The following is a 21,538-nucleotide window of genomic DNA, read 5'->3' on the forward strand; positions in this document are numbered from 1 at the left end:
TGTAAAGTCGTATCCGACCCATTGTGACCCCATGGACAATGTTCCTCCAGGCCTTCCTGTCCTCTACCATCCCCTGGAGTCTATTTAACCTCACGCTGACTGCTTCAGTGACTCCATCCAGCCACCTCATTCTCTGTCGTCTCCTTCTTTTTCCCTCAATCTTTCCTAGCATTAGGCTCTTCTCCAGTGAGTCCTTCCTTCTCATTAGGTGGCCAAAGTATTTGAGTTTCATCTTCAGGATTTGGCTTTCTAAAGAGCAGTCAGTCACCTTTATTAACGTCATCTTTATTAAATACTTAAAATCTGATCATAGACATCATTCATCATACGTCGCTTGGCTGAAGTTGAATTTGCCTACATTTAAACAAAAACCAATGGTTTAAAAAAAAGAATTAGGGTTGTTACAGCAGAAAATAGTTGGTTCATATTAAGAATACTTTCACCTCTGTGGTGTCAATAGTTCTCCATTTTTCTGAGCTTAGAAAAATGATTTCTGGAGCAACAATAATTGTTTCGAAGTATTCCTCAGAGTGTTCCTATTTTAGCACTATGTTAGAAGGACTTTTGGCTTCATCCCTTTATCTTTCCTCACTATATCAGTCTGGCTTCTCCTGTGTTTTTTGTTTCTCACAGCAAGAGCACCTTGGAGAAATATGCTTCTCACTGCGATATGTCCCCACTACCAGCAAATTAACGGTAGTTATCTTGGAAGCCAAAAAGCTCAAGGTTATGGATGCAGATGGATTATCAGGTATGAAGGACATATCCCTAAGGCTCATTGTGGAGAGCAGAGGAACGTCATGCTTATTTAGAGCCTGTTAATGCATGTTGCTGAAATTCATCCCGGAGTCCTGCTTTATTTTGAATCCTTTTTGTCTAAACTTGTAAAGGTGTCAAATTCACCATGTCACATTGCCATCATGTGATGTTTCATGACATTTTTCCCATTTGTGGAGCTGGGTGGGCGTGGCCTGTGTGTGACACATTCGACCCGTGGGCCGCCAGTTTGACACACGTGAAGGCCCCTATTAGCTCTCTTGATTTGAATTACTGCTGATCTTGGCAGCAGAGACGATATAACATGGCATGGAACTCTATTGTAAGAACTATAATCCTCTCTTGCATTATAGCAATAGCAGTTAGACTTATATACCGCTTCATAGGGCCTTCAGCCCTCTCTAAGCAGTTTACGGAGTCAGCATATTGCCCCCAACAACAATCCGGGTCCTCATTTTACCCACCTCGGAAGGATGGAAGGCTGAGTCAACCTTGAGCCGGTGAGATTTGAACAGCCAAACTGCAGAACTGCAGTCAGCTGAAGTAGCCTGTAGTGCTGCATTTAACCACTGCGCCACCTCGGCTATGAAAGAGAGTTTGTTACAGCTGCTGTTATGGGTATCACAGTGCTCTGGAAAAGAGATAGGAGAACTGTATTAGTCTATGGTAACCAAAATCAGAAGGAATCTGACTTTCTGACAAACACATTTTATTAAAAGATAAAAGCTTTTATGAGCTGTAGTTCATTTCATCAAAGGCATAAGTGGATCTACGTAGCTGAGGAAATGAGCTATAGGTTAGAACAGCTGATGCCTTTTCATAAAATGTGTTAGTCAGAAAAGAAAGGCTATTGGATTCCTCCTGATCATTGGAACAAAAGGAGATTACTGTTATTTTTGTAAGAGCCATGGTGGTGCAGTGGTTAGAATACAGTATTGCAAGCTAAATCTGCCAACTGCCAGCAGTTCATTTCTCACCTGCTCAAGGTTGACTCAGCCTTCCATCCTTCCCAGGTCAGCAACATAAGGCTCCAGATTGTTGGGGGCAATATGCTGACTCTGTAAACTGCTTAGAGAGGGCTGTAAAGCACTGTGAAGGGGTATATAAGTCTAATTGCTATTGCTATTATTATTTTTGTTTTGGAAAGAGGAACCATACAACATTTGAGTAATATGATTTGTGTAATATGGTTGTGAAAGCTGGTGGGGATGAATTACATTTTTCTCCCAAAACTCACAACAGCATTAGTCTCACAGTGACCTTTACAGAAAGATCAGTTGTTGTTTTTTCCTCAAAATACCTAGTCACCCTACAGGGCTTCTGGCAGAACCACTGAGTTTTATAGTAAGGCAGCTAATATTTGGGTTAGGAGTTTTTCATGGAGGCTGCAATATGGTTTTCAGGAACACTTTAATGTCTGGGGAAACTTCTTTTTGGATTAAATTGCCTCAACTGTTCTTTGCTTTACTTTCCATGCCAGACCCATATGTCAAAGTGCAACTTATTCTGAACAAAAAGAAATGGAAGAAAAAGAAGACAACTGTGAAGAAAAACACCTTGAGCCCCTATTTCAATGAGGCCTTTGTTTTTGAAGTGCCTTTCAACTTGATCCAGGTAGGCCCAGTAGAAGCCATTTCATAGCAGAACGAGGTTACTGGAAAACGAAATAATCTCTAGAAGCATCATTGCTTTTGCAGATGTTTTGAGCTCACCTTACGAAGGCCTGCTGTAAAAAATGTATCTTCTTATACATATAATCCTTGTTTAATGGTTGCCCTGTATTGTTTGAAGTTACAAAGGAAAAGTAACTTTATGGTCCTTGCATATATAACCATTGCAGTTTCCCGCAGTCATGTGATCACCATTTGCCCGATTCACAGCTGGCTTCCATCAAGCAGAGTCGATGGAGAACCAGCAGTAAAATTACAAGTCATGACCACGTGATGTCTTGCTTAGCTATTATGGGTGCTTTGCTTAGCAGCCATGATGGAAGTGAGATCATATCTCAGTTGCAGTCATATGATGTCTTGCTTAATGATCACATGACTTAGCAATAGAAATTCTGATTCCAGTTATGATTATTAAATGAGGAATACTTGTACTGAAGTCAGTTTTGCTTCTTATTGTGACTTATTTCCTGTTACTCTGCTTCTCTTTTGCTACAAGAAGCTATTAGAATATAGAATAACAGAGTCGGAAGGGACCGTGAGGTCTTCTGGTCCAACCCCCTGCTTAGGCAGGAAACCCTACACCACTTCAGACAAATAGTTATCCAACATCTTCTTAAAAACTTCCAGTGTTGGCGCATTCACAACTTCTGTATTATTTTTCTGGCCCTAAACTAAACAAACATAACAACTAAGAATTAAAAAAAAATCAACACCATATTTAATGCCTACCAAAATGGTGTCAAACAGGGTTAGAGGAGTTTCCTCTTTTGACATCTTGCAGTAACATTATAAGTGTTATTTTGGCAGGGGGCATCACAAAGCATCGTGGAAAGTTTAAAGTCCTTACCCATGAATCTTTATTATGCAGCTCTTTTAAGCAGGATTGGGCTGACATTTGAAAAATAATAATATAAGTGAGTACAAAAGATGGACAGAAAGTAACTAAAGCTGTAATGGTAAAAAGGCATGAACTCTTCCAAATGCTCCCCATCAGTGGTGGGATTCAAATAATTTAACAACCGGTTCTCTGTCCTAATGACCAGGTGGGTAGGTGGGGCTTAGTGGTCATGTGACTGTGTTGGCGTCGTCAACTCAACATAACTCAGGTCGATGGGCACTTTGCCTTAGCTGTTACAATGTAATAAGGGTTAACCAGAGAGGCAGTTTCTGTAAGCAGGGCAATAAAGATTAAGCTAGAAACAACACCAGAATGTTTCCTTCCTGCCTTCCTTATAGGATTAGCCCTGTAAAGTGGGAAAAAACAAAAGATTTCTTCCAACAACTGGTTTTCTGAACCTCTTAGAAAGTTAAGAACCAGTTCTCGCGAATAGGTGCGAACTGGCTGAATCCCACCACTGCTCCCCATGCAGAGAGCACCTTGTAAGGAGATATGAGATTTCTCTGTTTGCATTGTAAAAACCATCTCTGTGTTCCCTTCCTTTTCCTCCTCTCATCTCTCTGCTTTGTAATTTTCATGCTAGAATGTGGACCTGGTGATCTCAGTCTGGGATCATGACAAAGTGACCAAGGATGACCAGATCGGAAAGTTGTTTCTCAGCTGCCGAGCTACAGGGAACCAGTTGCGCCACTGGTCAGATATGCTGGCTAATCCTCGCAGGCCTATCGCACAGTGGCATAGCCTGCAGCCTGTGGAAGTTATGGACAAAACTCTGGGACTGAAGACACGCTTCAAACTGCCACTACCCACCAGCTAACCCAACCACCCCAAACAGTTCTCTCTATGCCTCTCCACTCCAGAAGGAAACCCACAGCTATTATTTATGAAGGAAAACCTGATAGCACAAATCACCACATCCGGTTCAGTTAAAGATATAGCTGTAATTATTCTAGGCAAGGGAAGGGAAGGCAAGACATTGTGCCACTGAATCCCACATTTAGGTAACCATAGTTATCTCAAAGGGACGTGGTGGCTCAATGGCTAAGACAGTTCGAATCCCTAGCGCCGCCTAAAAGGAGTGAGCTCCCTTACTTGTCCCAGCTTCTGCCAACCTAGCAGTTTGAAAGCACATAAAAAATACAAGTAGAAAAATAGGAACCAGCTTTGGTGGGAAGGTAACAGTGTTCCATATGCCTTCGGCATTTAGTCATGCCAGCCATATGACCACGGAGACGTCTTCAGACAACGCTGGCTCTTTGGTTTTGAAACAGAGATGAGCACAGCCCCCTAGAGTCAGGAACGACTAGCACACATGTGGAAGGGGAACCTTTACCTTTAGTTATCTCAAGGCACCCTGCCATCAGGATCATTCTTTTGAAGAGAATTTGAACAACTGCACAAGGTCTCTTTATTGGTGTTCTCTGGGATTGGAGAAGATAAGGAAGCAATAGAATGACAAATTGGCCGAAGTGGGAGATGAAAAACCAGTGCACCAACCTTCCTTTTTAATGTCTTAACATGGAGGCTGAAAAAACCCACTGCCTGTGTAAATTGAGATGGTTGGGTGGGAAGGAATGACAAAGCCCTACTGCACTTTAGGAAGAAGGGGAGATCAGGATGGGATGGAAAACTATCTGCCTCATAGTGGCAGAGAACACATAGCAAAAAAGCAGAAGTGGAAGTTAACCAACTCATCAGCTGATGACTTCCCTAAGTCTAAAGGTGTTCTGAAGACAAAGAGATGTGGGACCAATCTTAGATACAATCTTGTGAATCCAACAAAAATTGACATGTTCAACAATGTTATGTACTGCCATGGATCGAATCTATTGCTTTACTTTGATGGGGTGGGGGAAACATGTATCACTTCAAAATCAAACTGTTAACATATCAATATATGGACTTGTATGGGCCAGGTTTTTCCCTCTAGATTTAAGGGGAAAACAAAACGTGAAAATAACCATGGTTAGAGTTGTACTTATTAAACTTGTCCTTATTAAATATTTAAAAAATAATTTACTTTGCCATTCAAGATATGTGTGCAGTCATTTGTAAATGTTTCCTTTGGCATTGCTAGAAGCTTTTTGCTTTTTGGGGGGAGGGGAGCTTAAAAAAGGATTCAGATGAAACAAATGCAAATGCTGATTGTATATATGAAATGAATAATTTAAATGGTGGATTCTTTGTTTTCAAGGATCAAAGAAAGGCTACCATTCTATCTCTTTAGAGATGTATCAATGCCCCTTTGCCTGATGGAATGCTTCAAGATATGGACTATTAATTGGATGGCACGAATACTAATTTCTCCATTATGTTTGCACCTGAGATAAAGTCGCAATTTCTCTGGGTTACCCTCATTGTGCAATTCCATGACACATATGATTTCTTCTCCGTGGAATGAGTAATAATTAAAAATCATAGCAAACCCAATAAAACAAGCTAATCGATTCTTTTTAAGAATAGCTATACATTATTTTGTCATGTCATTGAAAAGAGCCGAGGTGGCGCAGTGGTTAGGGTGCAGTACTGCAAGCCACTTCAGCTGACTGTGATGTGCAGTTCAGCGGTTCAAATCTCACCAGCTCAAGGTCGACTCAGCCTTCCATCCTTCCGAGGTGGGTGAAATGAGGACCCAGACTGTGGGGGCAAGTTGCTGACTCAATTTGCTAAAAAATGTGTAAACCGCTTAGAGAGGGCTGAAAGCCCTATGAAGCGGTATATAAGTCTAATAAATAAATAAATAAATAAATAAATAAATAAATAAATAAATAAATAAATAAATAAATAAATAAATAAATAAATGTCCCTTATCTGATACTTCTTCTCAAGGATCCCTCCTGGGTTTATTGTTTCCCTATTGATATTTGCAACAGCCTTTTTGTAGCTACTGGTGCAATACAATTGCAAAGAAGTTCTTTTTCTGTCTTTCAAAATCCGGTTGCTGCTGTGGGATGCAGTAAGTTTCTGTCATGTGTTCTACCACCAGTCGACCCAGCAGTCTGAAGGAGATCACGAGTAGATAGATGGGTACCATTTTGATGGGCAATTTAATGGGGTCATGAAGGGGCCGCCAATTGGATGTCCCCTGGACAATGGTGATGTCACTGTTCAATCCTTTCAACCTAGAAGCACTTTGGTGATCCCGACACAAATGTAGTACTAGCGGCATCATATAGATATGAGATATGGGACACGATACATCTGATGGGGCATCACACGGCAAACACTGTATTAGATAGCAAAAATCAGCCACCTTAGCCAATTCTGTGGAAGAAGTGTTCCTTTATCTACTCTTTATTAGCTGAGGTTATCTATTTTTATGTATCCTTTATTAGTTGAGGTTGCTTGATTTAACCAGGCAGTCTAGGAATAGCAACAGGAAGCAAAGCAAAAGCAAAACAGCTAAACATAGTGCTTTTAAAACTAGGTGACATTTGGATTATTGCAAGCAATTCATGCTTAGAATTGTAAGAAAAAGTATTTGCCTGACTATAATATGCAGACATCTCCCGCTTCATTAAACAATCAAACTTCTTTGGAAAGCTAGTTTGCAAACAGACAGAGAGGCATTCAAGAATACAAGGATTTCTGATAAAGAGGTTTCTTGTAGAAAAATTAATGAAGCCATTACAAAACAATTCCAGGGACGGCAGGTTATCAAAAGTAAGTCCTATTGATAAAAAAACCCAATTTCACATCCCTGTGCCTCTTTCCACCTTCAGAATATAAAGAGCTAGAAGCCATTTCTTTGGGAGGTAGAGTGATGATTTCCACAAGCACATAAAAGACAGACATTCCTTCATGATATTTGGCTCCCGTTCCCACAGGTGCCATTTGTGACCAAATGACAACTTGTTGCAAAATATAGCAATGGCACTTACACTTATATCCTGCTTTACAGTGCTTTACAGCCCTCTCTAAGCGATATACAGAGTCATCTTATTGCCCCCAACAATCTGGGTCCTCATTTTACCCACCTCGGAAGAATGGAAGGCTGAGTCAACTTTGAGCCTGGTGGGATTTGAACTGCTAAATTGCAGGCAGCCAATAGTCAGCATCCAGCTGACTATCCAGCTAACCTGCAATACTGCACTCTAACCACTGCACCACCACGGCTCTCTATATCAAATATCAAAGAGTCTTGACTTTTTGATATTTGAGTCTTGAGTTCTCATATTGAACAGCATATATATATCTGCATGCAAAAGGTAAGCATATATAGATATACACCCACCAGGGGTGAGTTTCAACCGGTTCGCGGCGGTCCCCACGAACCGGTTGGTCGGCGAACCTGAAAGTAAGTAACCTCCAGGAACGGCGAAGGGCCCACCCGCCCGCCCGCGCTCCTTACCGGTCTTTGAAGGCTTCTGCGCTTTCACGCAGGCGCATGGCACCTACAGCGCCTGCGCGAGGCTCTGCGAGCAGCTGGATGGCACATACACCGCCTGCGCGAGGCTCTGTGGGACGCATGCGCGAACTGTGCATGTGCACGAGGACGCCGCCGGCCCCATTCCAACCGAACCGGTTGGAACGGGATTAGCAACCCACCCCTAACACACATTGCATATGCATATACATATATGAAATATACTGTATGTAGAAAATAAAGATATATACCCTTATCGAGCAAGAAGCCAGCACAATGTTCAAATGTTCAAAATTTAGCATCACCTACTGAGAAAAATGTGAATGTGTTTCTGAACCTCAAGGCATTTTTCTTATTGAGATTGATGTCATCATCAAATGTGCCGCCATACAGATATTTTAATAATTTCCACCATTCATATAACTTAATTATGGATATTCTAGCAACTCATCCTGCCAGTCAAGTAAAACAAGTAGGATATCAAAGGAGTCATTGTAGTTAAAATACAGTGAAAACAGCCTTGTTTTTAAATTACTTTAATCATTCTGCACAACTAAATTTGGAAGCTGATCTGTTTTGTTGAATGATTTCAGTTGCCTTAAATAAAGAGTGTGATGTAAAAGCAGGAAGACATCTGAATATGAGGGTGGGAAATGAAATCCGGAATTCAGAATATACTATAGACACATAATTCAGTTGCATTAAAACTCATCGGGTGAAGCCTTAAGATGAAAAGCAAATGAGAGGTCATATATGTGACCTAGAAGCAAAGATTGAGGTGCATGCCCTTTTTGAGAGTCCTTTACTATTGTAATGGCATATGGAAATAACCTTGAGATACAGAGGGAAGAGCCAGAGCCAGGGCAACAGTTCCATAAGTGACAGCTTAGCCTGCAAAAGGAATGTGGGCATGGCAAACTTTTCAGAAAGGACCCTCCATAGAATCTTAGACTGTAAAGGTGGGGGAAGGAGAGGTGCATTTTCAGACTTGCAAGTTTCAGTGAGTGTAACCTTCTAATAAAGAATTAGAACTAATTATTAGAACTAATACTTCTGGGTGTGCATCTTGGTTGAACTATCCTGCAAGGCTGACAACTATCACCTTTATGGGTCATTCACTGGTTCCTGAGTACAGAAACAGATGATCTTGTCCTTATCTCAGTACATCCTACACCTTTTCTGTATGTTTGAGTTTCAATTCAGAATGGTTGTTTCCCATTCTGAGTTGCCATGAACTCTTCTCCAGTACTTGTTCTATTTTGATAGCAGCCTCAGCTCCCACTAGTTCCCACAGCAATGCCTGGCATGTCTGTTCTCCTGTACTGGCTGGCTGCTGTCCTGGGTAGCCATTTCACCCTGAATTATCAGACTTATGTTCTCTGATGCTCAATGCTAACCTGTTAAGTCAATGGACTATTTGTAATCCTGAAAACTCAATTCTATTCAACCCTTACATTTCTCAGTGAGCATCTTTTCAATTTCTACCCAGGTTGGGTAAAGCAAACCTTTGCTTTTTCAACTCCCTTCTTGCAAAACTTCCTTTCCTTATTTTTTAAAAATATATCTTTAGGTTGCAAAATAAGCACACTGCCTTTCTTTCTAAAAAGGAAGAGAGGAACATAAAAACAATTGTTCCTTTCGCATTGATCATTGTAGGATTGGAGCTTTGATGACATAATTGGGGTAGGGACAGTGGTGGGTTCCAGATCCTGTTGCAATCAGTACAGTGCAACGGGGCTGGGCGTCCACCACATGCATGTGCGCAACATGTGTGCAGCACACACATGCATACTTATCACATGCGATGCTCCGTGATGCTCCATACACTCTGTGTGCGTGTGTGTAGGCCCCAATCGGCTCAAATACAGGTAAGGATGGCGGGTGGATGGGCCCTCTGGAGTACCGTATTGGAATGGTACCTGGTGCTCCCAGCAGGCACCAGAATGCCCTTACTGGGGCGTACCGGTCATATCCCACCACTGGGTAGGGAGGAAAGGAAGGGTCAAAGGAGATAATTAGAAAGGGGCTACATGCATACATATGTGAATCATCTGGTAAAGTAAAGGAAAAGATTGGGGACTAAGGAGAAGGAAAACCCAAGCAAGGATTAAGACTTGTGGTGGCCAGATTTAGCGCCCACCAGAAGTAGTATTCAGCAGGTTCTGACCGGTTCTGGAGAGTGTAAATTTTGAGAAGTTCGGAGAACCGGTAAATACCATCTCTGACTGTCCCCACCTCCATCTATTCTCTGCCTCCCAAGTCCCAGCTGATCAGGAGGGAATGGAGATTTTACAGTATCCTTTCCCTGCCACACTCACCAAGCCATGCCACACCCACCAAGCCACATCCACAGAACTAGTAGTAAAAAAAAATGAATCCCATCACTGGCACCCATCCAGTTCTGTTGCCAACCCATTGCAATTTGGACTAGAATTTTTAGTCAGTTTTGGAAGCAGCAGCAACATGGGAGACAAGCAGCTTTAACTGCAATGCAGAATTGCCCTATGTTCACATACTTACTGAACCATAAATTATCCAGCTAAATTTGAGCAGAGTGAATTGTGCAAAGCTGCCCACCCTTTTATGGTTGAGTTTGTTATGAAAACCTTGGGGAAAATTGAGTAACTTGGGGTTAAGTTCATGAGTTAGCATGTTGAATGGTTCATACAGCAGCAGCCTGTCTGTTCCCAGGCTAGTTTTTTGGGGGGTGGCAGCTCAAGCTAAATTCTGTACCAGCTGGCTCCTTGTAAGATGGATCTTGTTTGCAAGATAATTTACTTTTAAATTAACAAGTGACTTTTATAGGTGGTAGGGATCCTCCCTTTTGAGGAGAGCAATTTGGCAGAGCCAGGGGGCCCACTGGAAGGGGCTAGCATATTTCATTTTGCTTTTCTGGCTTTTTAAGTATATTAAACCTACTTAAGGATGTAAAGTTTATTTAGCAGATGTGTATATTTCTTGCCTCAAAATGGCAGGATACCAAGGGTAGCCATTCAGATACAATAGAATAACCCACAAATTACCTAAAACGTACAAGAAACAGAGTTTTCTTATTGCTCCCAAAGCTTGGAATCAGTGATAATTCCCAAGTCCTCTGAAGATTTTATTGTTTCATCAGATATACTTCTCTTTGTTTAAACTTTCTGAGCATTGTGTTGTGATTAGAGTTTGCTTAATTGTCTTTTCTTTTAAATCCAGGTCAGCAGCACCTAATGCTCTATTTAGAGGATATAGATCTCATAGGCAATAAGTGAACATACCAGGAGGTCTAAACGTTATTTCAATTAAAATCTGAAAGCCCGTCTAAACCTTTGCTGGATTTGGATTCAGGCATAGAAGCAAAACTTCTGGGTGGAACCCAGAAGCAGAGCTCAGCATCTTGACCTTTATAGGAATAAAGGCACAGCAAATCAAAGGGTCCCCCGAGCAGAGAACCTTAAATGTATCGATCTCTATGGGGAGATGATGATGATGAATCTGTTTGTAAGTGTCAACAAAAAATATCTGATGTAAATGCATAGACTATAGGAGGGAAGACTGCTGGCTGTTTGCGTCACAAAGCTATTTGTATTCATAAGCTGTTTATTTAATCTTTTCATGTATTAATTATGTGATTCCCAGGGCAATGTATTATAAACAGGCTGCAGCTTTTAAGAAATCAGTCATCACCACCCAAAACACAGAAGCACAGACAAACTCATAACATAGTAGCATTTTGCACACGTTAGGGCCATTGAGTTTAGTGCTGCAGTTGCTGTTATGATTTAAACCCACTGTGTCCCCAACCCCTGGTCTGTGGACTGGCAATGGTCCACGGCATGCCAGAAACCAGGCCACACAAACAAGTAAAGCCCCATCCACGGGATGCAGGCAGCATGTCCCCTCCGGCCCATGGAAAAACCTCTCTCCACAGAACTGGTCACTGGTGCCCGAAAGGTTGGGGGCCTCTGGTTTAATCTAAGTACTATTAAAACTCTGTTGTGACCTTTAACTGGGTGAAATGGTGCATCACAGAGCAACCATTTAAAAAAAAACAAAGTACCTCAAAGTACCTAACTTATAGAATGTGTCTAAACTCTGGGATCTGTGCCTCCTGAGGGAGTGAAATCTGGGGAAGATGTGACTCCTTTGGGCCCTCTGTCTCCTGCTGTGCTGCTGGGATGTTGCTACGATTACATGGTCTTCATTTTCAGATTTCTGTGACAATTTCCTAGTCAATCTCACTTTCCCTCACTGCCTCCCCATCCAACAGCAAAATCACTCATCTGCCTCTTGCAAAGAAAAGGGAAGTTCTGGTGTGTGTGTCTGTGTGTGTCTGTGTGTGTGTAATGAATTAAGTTGTTTCTATCTAGCACAGAACCCCCCATCTTTTGGACACAAGGGGACCAGTTCTGTGAAGGGTGGTTTTTCCACGAATCAGAGGAAGCGTGGTTTTGCATACGGCCTGCATTTTGCAGATGCGGCTTTGCTTGTTTCCACCAGCCCAGTGGCTGGCATGTCACTCTCTGGACCGGGGGTTGGAGACCCTGATTTAACACATGCACTTGGATATCTTCATCACAATATCTCAAACAAATTGGTCTTTCTAGTTTTTTTCTTGAAACATGCTAAATCTCTTTGCAATCTTCAGTAAATCAAGTGAGCACTTGTATTATAAATTCAGACCATTTTTCCCATAGTTCAGATTATAGCAGTGATGGTGAACCTTTTTGTAAATGTGTGCCAAAATTGTGTGCCCGCGTGTGCCCACACCCACAATGCAATGCACCCCGCCCACCTGTTCATGCGCGCACGACCCCCCGCACATGTGCGCAAACCCCCTCCCCATGTGGGGGAGTTTTCACCTTCCCCAGGCTCTGGAGACTTTCCTGAAGCCTGGGGAAGGTGAAAATGACTTCCCTGGAGGCTCTCTGGAAGACAGAAACAGATTGTTTCTGAACTTCCAATTGGCCTGTTGGGCCCGTTTTTCACCCTCCCCAGGTTCTGGAGGCTTTCCTGAAGCTTGGGGAGGGTGAAAACGGTCTCTCCCAGTCCTCCGGAAGGCTGAAAATCAGCTGGCCAGCCCGCACATGCGCACTGGAGCTGACGGCTTGCATTCAAACTCAGTTACATGGACAATGCTGAATAAAAAAATGTAACACAAGGAAAAAGTAGTTACAGTAAAGGAGAAGAAAGATGATACTGTACTGTTGGGTTAGGGTTAGGGTTAGGGTCCTCCCCCTTTTCCCCCACTAGATAATTTTACTTTTTCATTGTATTTTTATGTTCTGTGACAATCTGGTGTTACAGAACTTCTCTTATTTCCCTTTCTTCCCTCTTCGCTTCAGTGGGTCACAGACAAGTACCTATCCATTTGAAATTTCCTTTTGATGGAATTAAGCCACTGGTCAGTCTTTGGCACCTGTTTGCATTTAAACCATGCTGTTTAGCATGCTATAAAATTTATAGTGCAGGTTACTTAACTTAATATTCGGTGGATAACATATTGCAAGATTGAAGTTTTAAGGGCTGTCTTTTTATGGAAAGATGGTAAAGTTTGTAAGCAAACAGCCCATGCAGTTCATTGCAATAAGTGGAGCCATTTCCTGAATTACTTCACGGGTACATCATTTTGAAAGTGTTGTTTTAAGGCAATGCTCTGACTCACTGCCTTGGTCTGATGAAATGTCCCTTGCACAGGAGCTGCCTCATTGAACCGATTTCACTTAGTCCAAATTGCAGGAGAATGTAGGTTCAAGATAATAGAATGAATAGAACTTCTCGGATGAGAAGCAAAACATTTACAAGGAAAAACAAAGGAAGTCCAGCTGACTTTTGAAAAAGCACCTTTGGGACATCCATGACTGAGAATCTCCAAAGATATTTAGCTTTCACTGTGGGATGAACACCCTTCAAATGGTGCGGAAATTTGAATGGATTTCCAGAAAATGGTTAGCCTACAGGAACCATTTGCTCTTCAATTTGAGATGCAGACAAGACAAACTCATCCTCAACAGCCTACACCTGTGTACAGTGTAAGAACACAGGGAAGAAAACATCCCGCAGGCCTCAACAACTCTCAGAGGGCATGCTAATGACTGAACTGAAGAAGCTTCTTGGATGAGAAGAGAAACGTCTTCAAGGAAAAAGAAATAAACCCCAGTTGCTTTTTGAAGAAGCACCTTTTTGTGTGTGCGTGAGAAGGGGGTTAATAGAATGAATTATACAGTTGTTCCTTTCATACTATTTTGATGAAATGATTTGCTATCTAGAAACTTTGAATAAATTGGGATAGATTTTGATCCTCATTGAATTGTCATTGAATTGTCTGCTTTGTTCTCATGTCGTGTTTCTCTGGGGTAGGATTGGGGAAGGGGAAGAGTTAATTTAAATCCAAAATAATCTTGAAGCTACCTGGTTAAATTCATTCTTTCTGGTTAGCTAAGTTGCCAAATAGGAATGAGATGATTAATCTTTTTGTCCTTTTTATTTTATTTTTTGCTCATAAAAACTCCACAAAGATAAAAGTACATGTCAAATAAAAGAAAAATAAAAGAAAAAGGAAAAACGCCCAGTGCTTTTTTAAAAAATGAAAAAAAAATCAACAAAAGAAAACGGAAAGAGGTATAATATATCATTTTAAAAGTAAAATGTTGGAATTCTCTATATAATTATCTAACACAGTTATTGAAGTGTGTTTGTGCATGAGTGCATTTCTAACATATTTATATAGCTATCATTTTAATGTATTGTATTTTGTATAAATGAGTCCCATAGTTCATTATACTTCTCCGCACAAAGCCTATGCCTATAGTTAATCCACTCATAAGTGGCAAGTGCAATCAAGTTTTCAATCCTTTGGCTGAAATGGGCCATACCTTTATCTCTCCCGTGCTGTAACATCACCCTTTTGATCAGGGTAAGGGCATGATGAATCCATTTATATTGCCTGGTTATCAACTTTCAAGTATGAGATATATTGTTCAAAAAATATTATAGCCTGAAATGTTAGCTTTTGTTGCACAGTTATATTTATATAATCCAATTCTTTTCTCCAAAATTAGGTAAGTGTAGGAGATTGCAAAAACATGTCTTTCAAAGAAGATGCAACTTTTGTTATATCTTCAACAGAATTCTGTTTTTGACAGTCCTTTTCTAGACACACTAAATGCAATGAAGCCCAATACATTCTAAATATTATTTTTTGTTGTATAAGTTGTATCTGAGATCCATTGACACTTGCTATGAAAGTTTAAATGCTGTCCCCTTGTCTAGGCAACATGGAAACCTCTCATACTTTATTCCATTCATGCCTTAACAATTTCTTATCACATTCATTTATGATAAACAAAAATCCATAGAAATGGTAGATTTTTTTTTAAAGTATTTTTTACGTATTTAACATGTTGTTCTAATATCTTAGGGTTTCAGAAGCTGAAAACACCAGAACATAAACTGAACAATATGGTATATGCAGTACATTGCAATGAACCATGTGCAGATCTGTAGATTGGGGAAACAGAACAACCACTTCATAAACTTATGACACAATATAGGAGTACAAACCCATCAGGACTAGATTCCCAGGTCCATCTGTATTTAAAAGACAAAGGCCACTTTTTTGAAGACAACAAAGTCCATATTTTGGACAGAGAGGACTGCTGGTTTGAAAGATGGGGGTCAAAGAAGCCATCTATGTCAAAATTGAACAGCCCTCTCTCAACAGAGGGGGAGGGATACAATATATATCTCCAGTCTATAACAGTCCTTTCAACAAGAAGGTTCCAAGAAATAAATTTAATAAATAAATATATTTTAAACTTAAAAATCAATGTTACTTAAATCAGTTCAGTCAATAACTGGTGTAAGAAATTATATTTTACTGTTTTCCTGAATACTGGAAAAATAGGGTGAAAAATATACTCCATTGTGCAGGATATTTTATAGTCTGGGAGCCACATAGGATAAAATAATCTTCTGCCAGGTACGTGAGTTCCAGCAATAAAGATGTAAAAAAGAATTATTTGCTGATGTAAATAGCTGAAAAGGTTCAGAGTTGGGCTTGGTCAAACCCTAAGATCATTGCTTTAAAGTTCAATATTAGCACCTTAATCTGGGCTCAGATTATCATTGAAGATCCTTTGTTTCAGGCATCCTATAATCCCAATATCTTTCACTGGATTGGAGCTTCTGCATTTTATACCAAATGTGATATTTCAAGAAGAGCCCCAGGAAAGGCATCTTACAGTAGTCCAGAGGGAATGTAACCAATACACGGATACTGGTTGCAAAGTCCACTCACCTCAGCAAAGTTTATAGTTAACCACTAGCCGTAGCTAGCTAAGTCAATGTACCCCTTACCAGAGACATCACCTTCAGTGGCCACTGGAGGTCAAGGAGCATCTCCAAACTTCAAATTTACTCATTTCAGGAAGGGCAGAACAATCCCTAAATTCAGTTTTCTTCTACTGACTCTGCCTTGCCTGCATTTAATTTCCCATTTTTCTCCCTCCCCCTGTTGATCTTAGATAACATTCCCAGTTGCTAATTGGTTTTTTAAAATTAGACTACAGGGACCTGTATAGCTGGCTGTCATCAGCATCCTAATGGCACCCCACTCAGTACTCTAAATGATCTCACCCACTGGTTTCATTTAGATGCTAAACAGCACAGAGGGCAAGATAGAACCATATAGGGCATCCTAGGTTAGTGGCCTAGGTGTCAAACGATAGTCACCCAGCACCACCTCCTGGATGTTTCAAAAATAGAGGAATATATATTTAAAGAAACTATATCTGCAGCTACTAGATTGGCAGAGCCCTCTATAGTGGAAAGTCTGTAGATCTTCAAATTTTCTACCATGAATCAGTCTCTTGTAGGTTCCTGCCCAAACCTGGGCCAGTTTTGCATAATGGTGAGCCCATTCACATGTTTTCATCCTGCTCTGTGGTCCATATTAGAGGGATGTCAGTGGGACATGGTGGCACAGTGGCTAAGACGCTGAGCTTGTCTATCAGAAAGGTTGGCCATTCGGCAGTTCGAAACCCCAGTGCCACATAGGGGAGTGATTTCCTGTTACTTGTCCCAGCTTCTGCCAACCTAGCAATTCGAAAGCATGTAAAAATGCAAGTAGAAAAATAGGGATAACCTTTGGTGGGAAGGTAACAGCATTCTGTGTTCGGCATCTAGTCATACTGGCCACATAACCACAGAGACATCTTTGGACAGCGCTGGCTCCTTGGCTTTGTAATGGAGATGAGCACCGCCCCCTAGAGTCAGGAATGACTAGCACATATTTGTGAGGGGAACCTTTACCTTTTACCTTTACAGTATATCAACCATTTCATGCATACTGAGCACATACTTTATTCATACTGGCTTTGCTCCACCTCCTCAGATACCTCTTTTGCTTTGGTTTGGGAGTCACTTCATATTGTGGGGGTGGGAGGTATGTGGTTCAAGAAACACTAACAAAAGGAAGAAGGTGTGGTTGTGGAAACAGTCCTAATTCCGTTGGCCTGAGGTTCTACTCTCACTGTACCTGTTGATTCCTTTCCACAAGGATCTGTTGGCATTAGCTGGATTGCCTGTCATCTGCTGGTGTTTTGGTTGCAGCTCTACCAGCAGGTGGCAAAAGAAAACTATCTTGTCTCCAGCAAGGCAAGTGATGTATAACTTGGGCATTTAAATATTAAGGAAGGTGCCCTTCTTCATTGCAAATATATATTAAAAAATGTCCACTCTTCTGGCAAGGAGATGTTATGCAGAATCAGCTCATCTGTCTTCTCCCTGCTGCAATCTGCATGCAGGACTGGTGGGGGCGGGGAGTGTTAGTATATGCCTGGCATTTCAACAGAATTAATGGATTATTAGCCTTTCTTTTTTCTGGTTTGCAGTTTGACGGAAATTATAAATCAGATATTGGAGTTTTTCACAATCTCAGAACTTTTACTTCATACAAATAATGCCATTCTTCTTTACTAATCTCTTGCAGTTAAACTTGTACTCAAATTCTGAATGTTGAAGTAGTTTTAAAACAGAATCTTTAGCGTAAATTGACAAATTATTAGTAAAATCTATTGAAAAAACTCTTTCAAAAAGCACCTCCCAACCAGAGGTGGGTTGTTCCCAGTTTGGCCCAGATCAGACGAACTGGTAGTAGCAGCGGCAGGAGGCTCCGCCCACCCACCTGGACACTTTTGCACATGCGCAGAAGCATTGTGCGCACATGAGTGAACTTTGGAAACCTACCACTGCTCCCGACCCACATAGTTTGAGAATACATACAAATACATTTCTAATCTTTGAGAGAGATACAAATGTTTACATATCCATATGGATTTATTTATTTATATCCTGCCTAGGGAGCATGATGGGTAAAGTGGTTAGGACACTGGGTTGACAAGCAGCAAACCTGCATTCAAGACCCAAGTGCAGACCATGGGGCAGGGTGAGCACCTGTCCTTTGCTCCAGTTCCTAGTGGGAACATGAAAAGAATACTTCTCTGAACCATTTGTTAGGCACAGCCTCCACTGAGGAGTCAGGAATTCAGAATTCCCCTCTGCAGTAAACATGCTAAGTACTATATTGCCCCTTATAACAGTTCATGGCAATGTTAATATAGACCTATGCTGGAGTGGTGGCTCAGTGGCTAAGACGCTGAGCTTGTCGATCAGAAAGGTTGGCAGTTTGGTGGTTCGAATCCCTAGTGCCACATAATGGAGTGAGCTCCCGTTACTTGCTCCAGCTTCTGCCAACCTAACAGCTTGAAAGCATGTAAAAATGCAAGTAGAAAAATAGGAACCACCTTTGGTGGGAAGGTAACAGTGTTCTGTGCGCCTTCGGCATTTAATCATGCTGGTCACATGACCATGGAGACGTCTTTGGATAGCACTAGCTCTTCAGCTTTGAAACGGTGATGAGCACCGTCCCCTGGAGTTGGGAACGACTAGCACATATGTGCGAGGAGAACCTTTACCTTTATGCTGGAGGTTACTTAAAGTATATTTCACAAAGAGCTGACGACACATACAACCTGTAAGAGTCTCTGAACAGTGACATGGGTAGCATATAAATTTAATAAATAAAACTAAAAATAAATATTAGTGCTCAGCCCAATCTACCTCTCTCTTCTTAAGGAAAGATCTGTACAACTTAGATAAATCAGTGCCATAGTTAACACGCAAGATTAATGCAAAATTCAGTGTGTTCATCTTTCCATCCCTCTGATTCACCAGATTAATTTTCCCTACCTACTGTCCCAATGGTAAAGATTCCTATTTCTCTTTAGGAGGATTGCCTGATAGAGCCATAGGGGGCCTGATTTCTCCAAGGTTCCTTCAGGGTTTCCCAACCAGACAGCATTAATTGAGGGTGGTGATTTGTATTTCTGGATCCTTGCACACTATTGGTCTGAGGAAGGCTTCATGCCCTTAAAGAGAGGTATTTTTTTGCTGAGCTGTTTAAGAAACCCATTTATACCTCCTGAGGAAGCCGGCTGCTTGTGGCTTGCCAGTCGAACCTGCCCTCCCACCAGCGCTCTCTGTATTTCTTCTTGGGACTTGGGTGAGCCATTTTGCATGTCTCTTACTCATCTCTCTTTACCTTTAAGGAACTAAAACGAAGGAATAGAAGTGCTTAGATTAACAGTGTGTGCTTGGCTGAATTATAGGATTAAAGATGAGCATTGAATCAAAAAGCTGTTACCTCAGGAAGTCCCATTTCTCCCCTAATCCCCACTTTTAATTTACACATCTTCATCTGACATTCTCCCTACTATGTTTCTTGCTGCTCTTACTCCATTCAAGAATGCCGGTTCATGGCACTTCAGAAGGGAAATTCTGGCATTTCTCCTCTGTTCTAATTCTCAATACATTAAAGTTGAAAAATATACATTTGCATGCTGGCTAAATTTACCTGGTTTCCCCCCCCCCTTCATCCCACCTTGTCAGATGAGGAAGCTTGGACAAAAGCAGCAATTTTTTGCTTTGCCAAAAGACGTTTTGGGGCAGAAAGAAATGGAAACAGTTTGAGGCTGCAGGCAGAAAACACTAAAACCACTTGTTCAAAGGGAGCCGGGAAGTTATTACTTGGCTGCCTGGTCTTTTTCACATTTGCTGGTAAAAAATAAATTAGAAGGGAGAGATTGCTTTTCATTTCAGGGAGGGCAAGCTGTGCCGCTTTCCCAGGCTGTGGGCTGACATTTTTTGTCAAAGTTATTGTCGCTCATACTTTGGGCTGCTGTCGTTGCCACAGCGACTCCCTCACAACTCATGTGGTTGGGACTGGAAAAGGCTACAATCCAAGGAGACAGCTGCAGCTCCTTGCAAGCCATTTTTAGAAGCACTTTCTTCTTGGTTATGTGATAGGTCCTACACATTTTTAGGATAAGATTTCTTTTGGGAGACTTGCCACCGCCTTCTGGATGTCCTTGCTGGGCATCTTTAAGCAGTTGCTCATTTTATTCCAACTCAAAAGGACATTGGTGGTGACTGAGGCTAGCATAAAAAAGGACACCAGCAGCTTCACTAATAAGAGAAAATGTCACCTTATCATCGTGGTATCCTTGAGACACCAGTTATAGTTATACACAGCACCCGTGAGCATACCCACAGTAATCAGTATGCAAACATTGACTGTAGAAGATGTCATTGACCAAGAATCCTTACAATAAATATGAGATGTTGGACTAAATCTCAAAACATGTTTTGCTCACCTGTTCAAAAAATATCCCTTGCTATAAAAAGTGCTTGCAGTTGTTCAGGTAGACACAATTTCTAGGAGAAAAGGAATAAAGTTTGGAAACTTTCTGAAATGCTTGGTGGACCATGGTTTTCTCCAGCTATGATTAACAACATGTTTGGCTGCTGTCCATAGATGTAGTAACTTTCTCCACTCAACAGAAGGAGAAGAGCTAGGTATCACATGATTTGTTTTCTGTTCAAAGCAGTGTCCAATAATAACTAATCTGAAGAATTCAATTTTATTAAAAAGTTTATTCCCTCTGGTTTATTGCAGGGTCTCGTCAACAAAACCAAGATGTCCTCAGAGTAAGTTGTTCTTTGTAATATGGATGTTTTTATGAGATTCAAATATCTTTTATTCTCAATTTAAAAAAAAAAGAACTGTTTTCTGTGCCCCAACCATATGAAGTCCAGGCAGGTGGAAAATGAGTTTTTTGAGTCTTATCTTCATCTTGATGTGGGAAGTGCATTTGCAGTTATGGACTTCTGGCACTGAACTTTTTCCTCTGCTTTTTTTCTTGTAACCTTTGGGTGTTGCCCTTACTGTCCCATGTTTATTTTAGGGATAATGGTACTTATGTTTCATTTTCAGACCTTCAAACTAACCATCTTTTTTTCCTCCTCCCTCCTTTCCTTTCTTCTTGTGATCATCTCCTCTTTCCCAACAGAGAAGAAGTAAGTTTTTTTAAATTGATTATTTTAGAGACTTTATTTAGAATTAGAATATGATTAACTTGGTAATACTGTCGGCCTACATAATTTTTCTCTTGGGTAGAAGAAACTGAAGAACAATGAATAGTTGATAATTATAACAGATTTTCTAGCTTCTTCATATAAAAGCCAGTTCAATTCAGTTGTATTACATAGTTATTATTATAGATTATTAGACATCCACTATACACAGAGGTGGGTTCCTACCGATTCAGCCAAGTAGGTAGTAACTTGGCCTGGTATGCTCCTGAACCGGTTCTATTGTCAGCACCGCCATCTTGATTTTTGATTCTGCGCATGCGCAGAACAATCTTCATTGCAAAAATGCATTTTCTCTCCTTTTCTAACATTGTGCGCACGCTCAGACCTTTTTAGGTGCAAGTGTGCATGCGT

The 21,538-nt window shown here is 41.0% G+C and overlaps 1 protein-coding gene and 1 long non-coding RNA gene across 3 annotated transcripts in view; both read left to right on the forward strand.

Annotated features, from left to right (window-relative positions):
• The window catches only part of SYT8 (synaptotagmin 8), a 37,014-nt gene extending 32,627 nt beyond the window's left edge, over positions 1-4,387 (forward strand). For both annotated transcript variants that reach the window (XM_087716637.1, XM_087716642.1), the window contains 3 exons: positions 634-751; positions 2,258-2,391; positions 3,929-4,387. In XM_087716637.1, coding sequence (XP_087572763.1) covers positions 634-751; positions 2,258-2,391; positions 3,929-4,162 — 486 coding nt within the window. In that variant the 3' untranslated portion in view covers positions 4,163-4,387. The remainder of the gene's footprint in view (positions 1-633; positions 752-2,257; positions 2,392-3,928) is intronic.
• A 14,716-nt stretch (positions 4,388-19,103) lies between these two features.
• On the forward strand, positions 19,104-20,745 carry LOC148049573 (uncharacterized). Its single transcript, XR_015696791.1, has 2 exons — positions 19,104-19,256; positions 20,709-20,745. It is a non-coding gene; the product is annotated as an uncharacterized LOC148049573 (long non-coding RNA).
• The last annotated feature ends 793 nt before the right edge of the window (positions 20,746-21,538 follow it).

This window comes from Thamnophis sirtalis, unplaced genomic scaffold, assembly GCF_051295495.1.
Source record: "Thamnophis sirtalis isolate CommonGarterSnake01/CBP01778 unplaced genomic scaffold, rThaSir2_p1.2 scaffold_1, whole genome shotgun sequence".
NCBI lineage: Eukaryota > Metazoa > Chordata > Lepidosauria > Squamata > Natricidae > Thamnophis > Thamnophis sirtalis.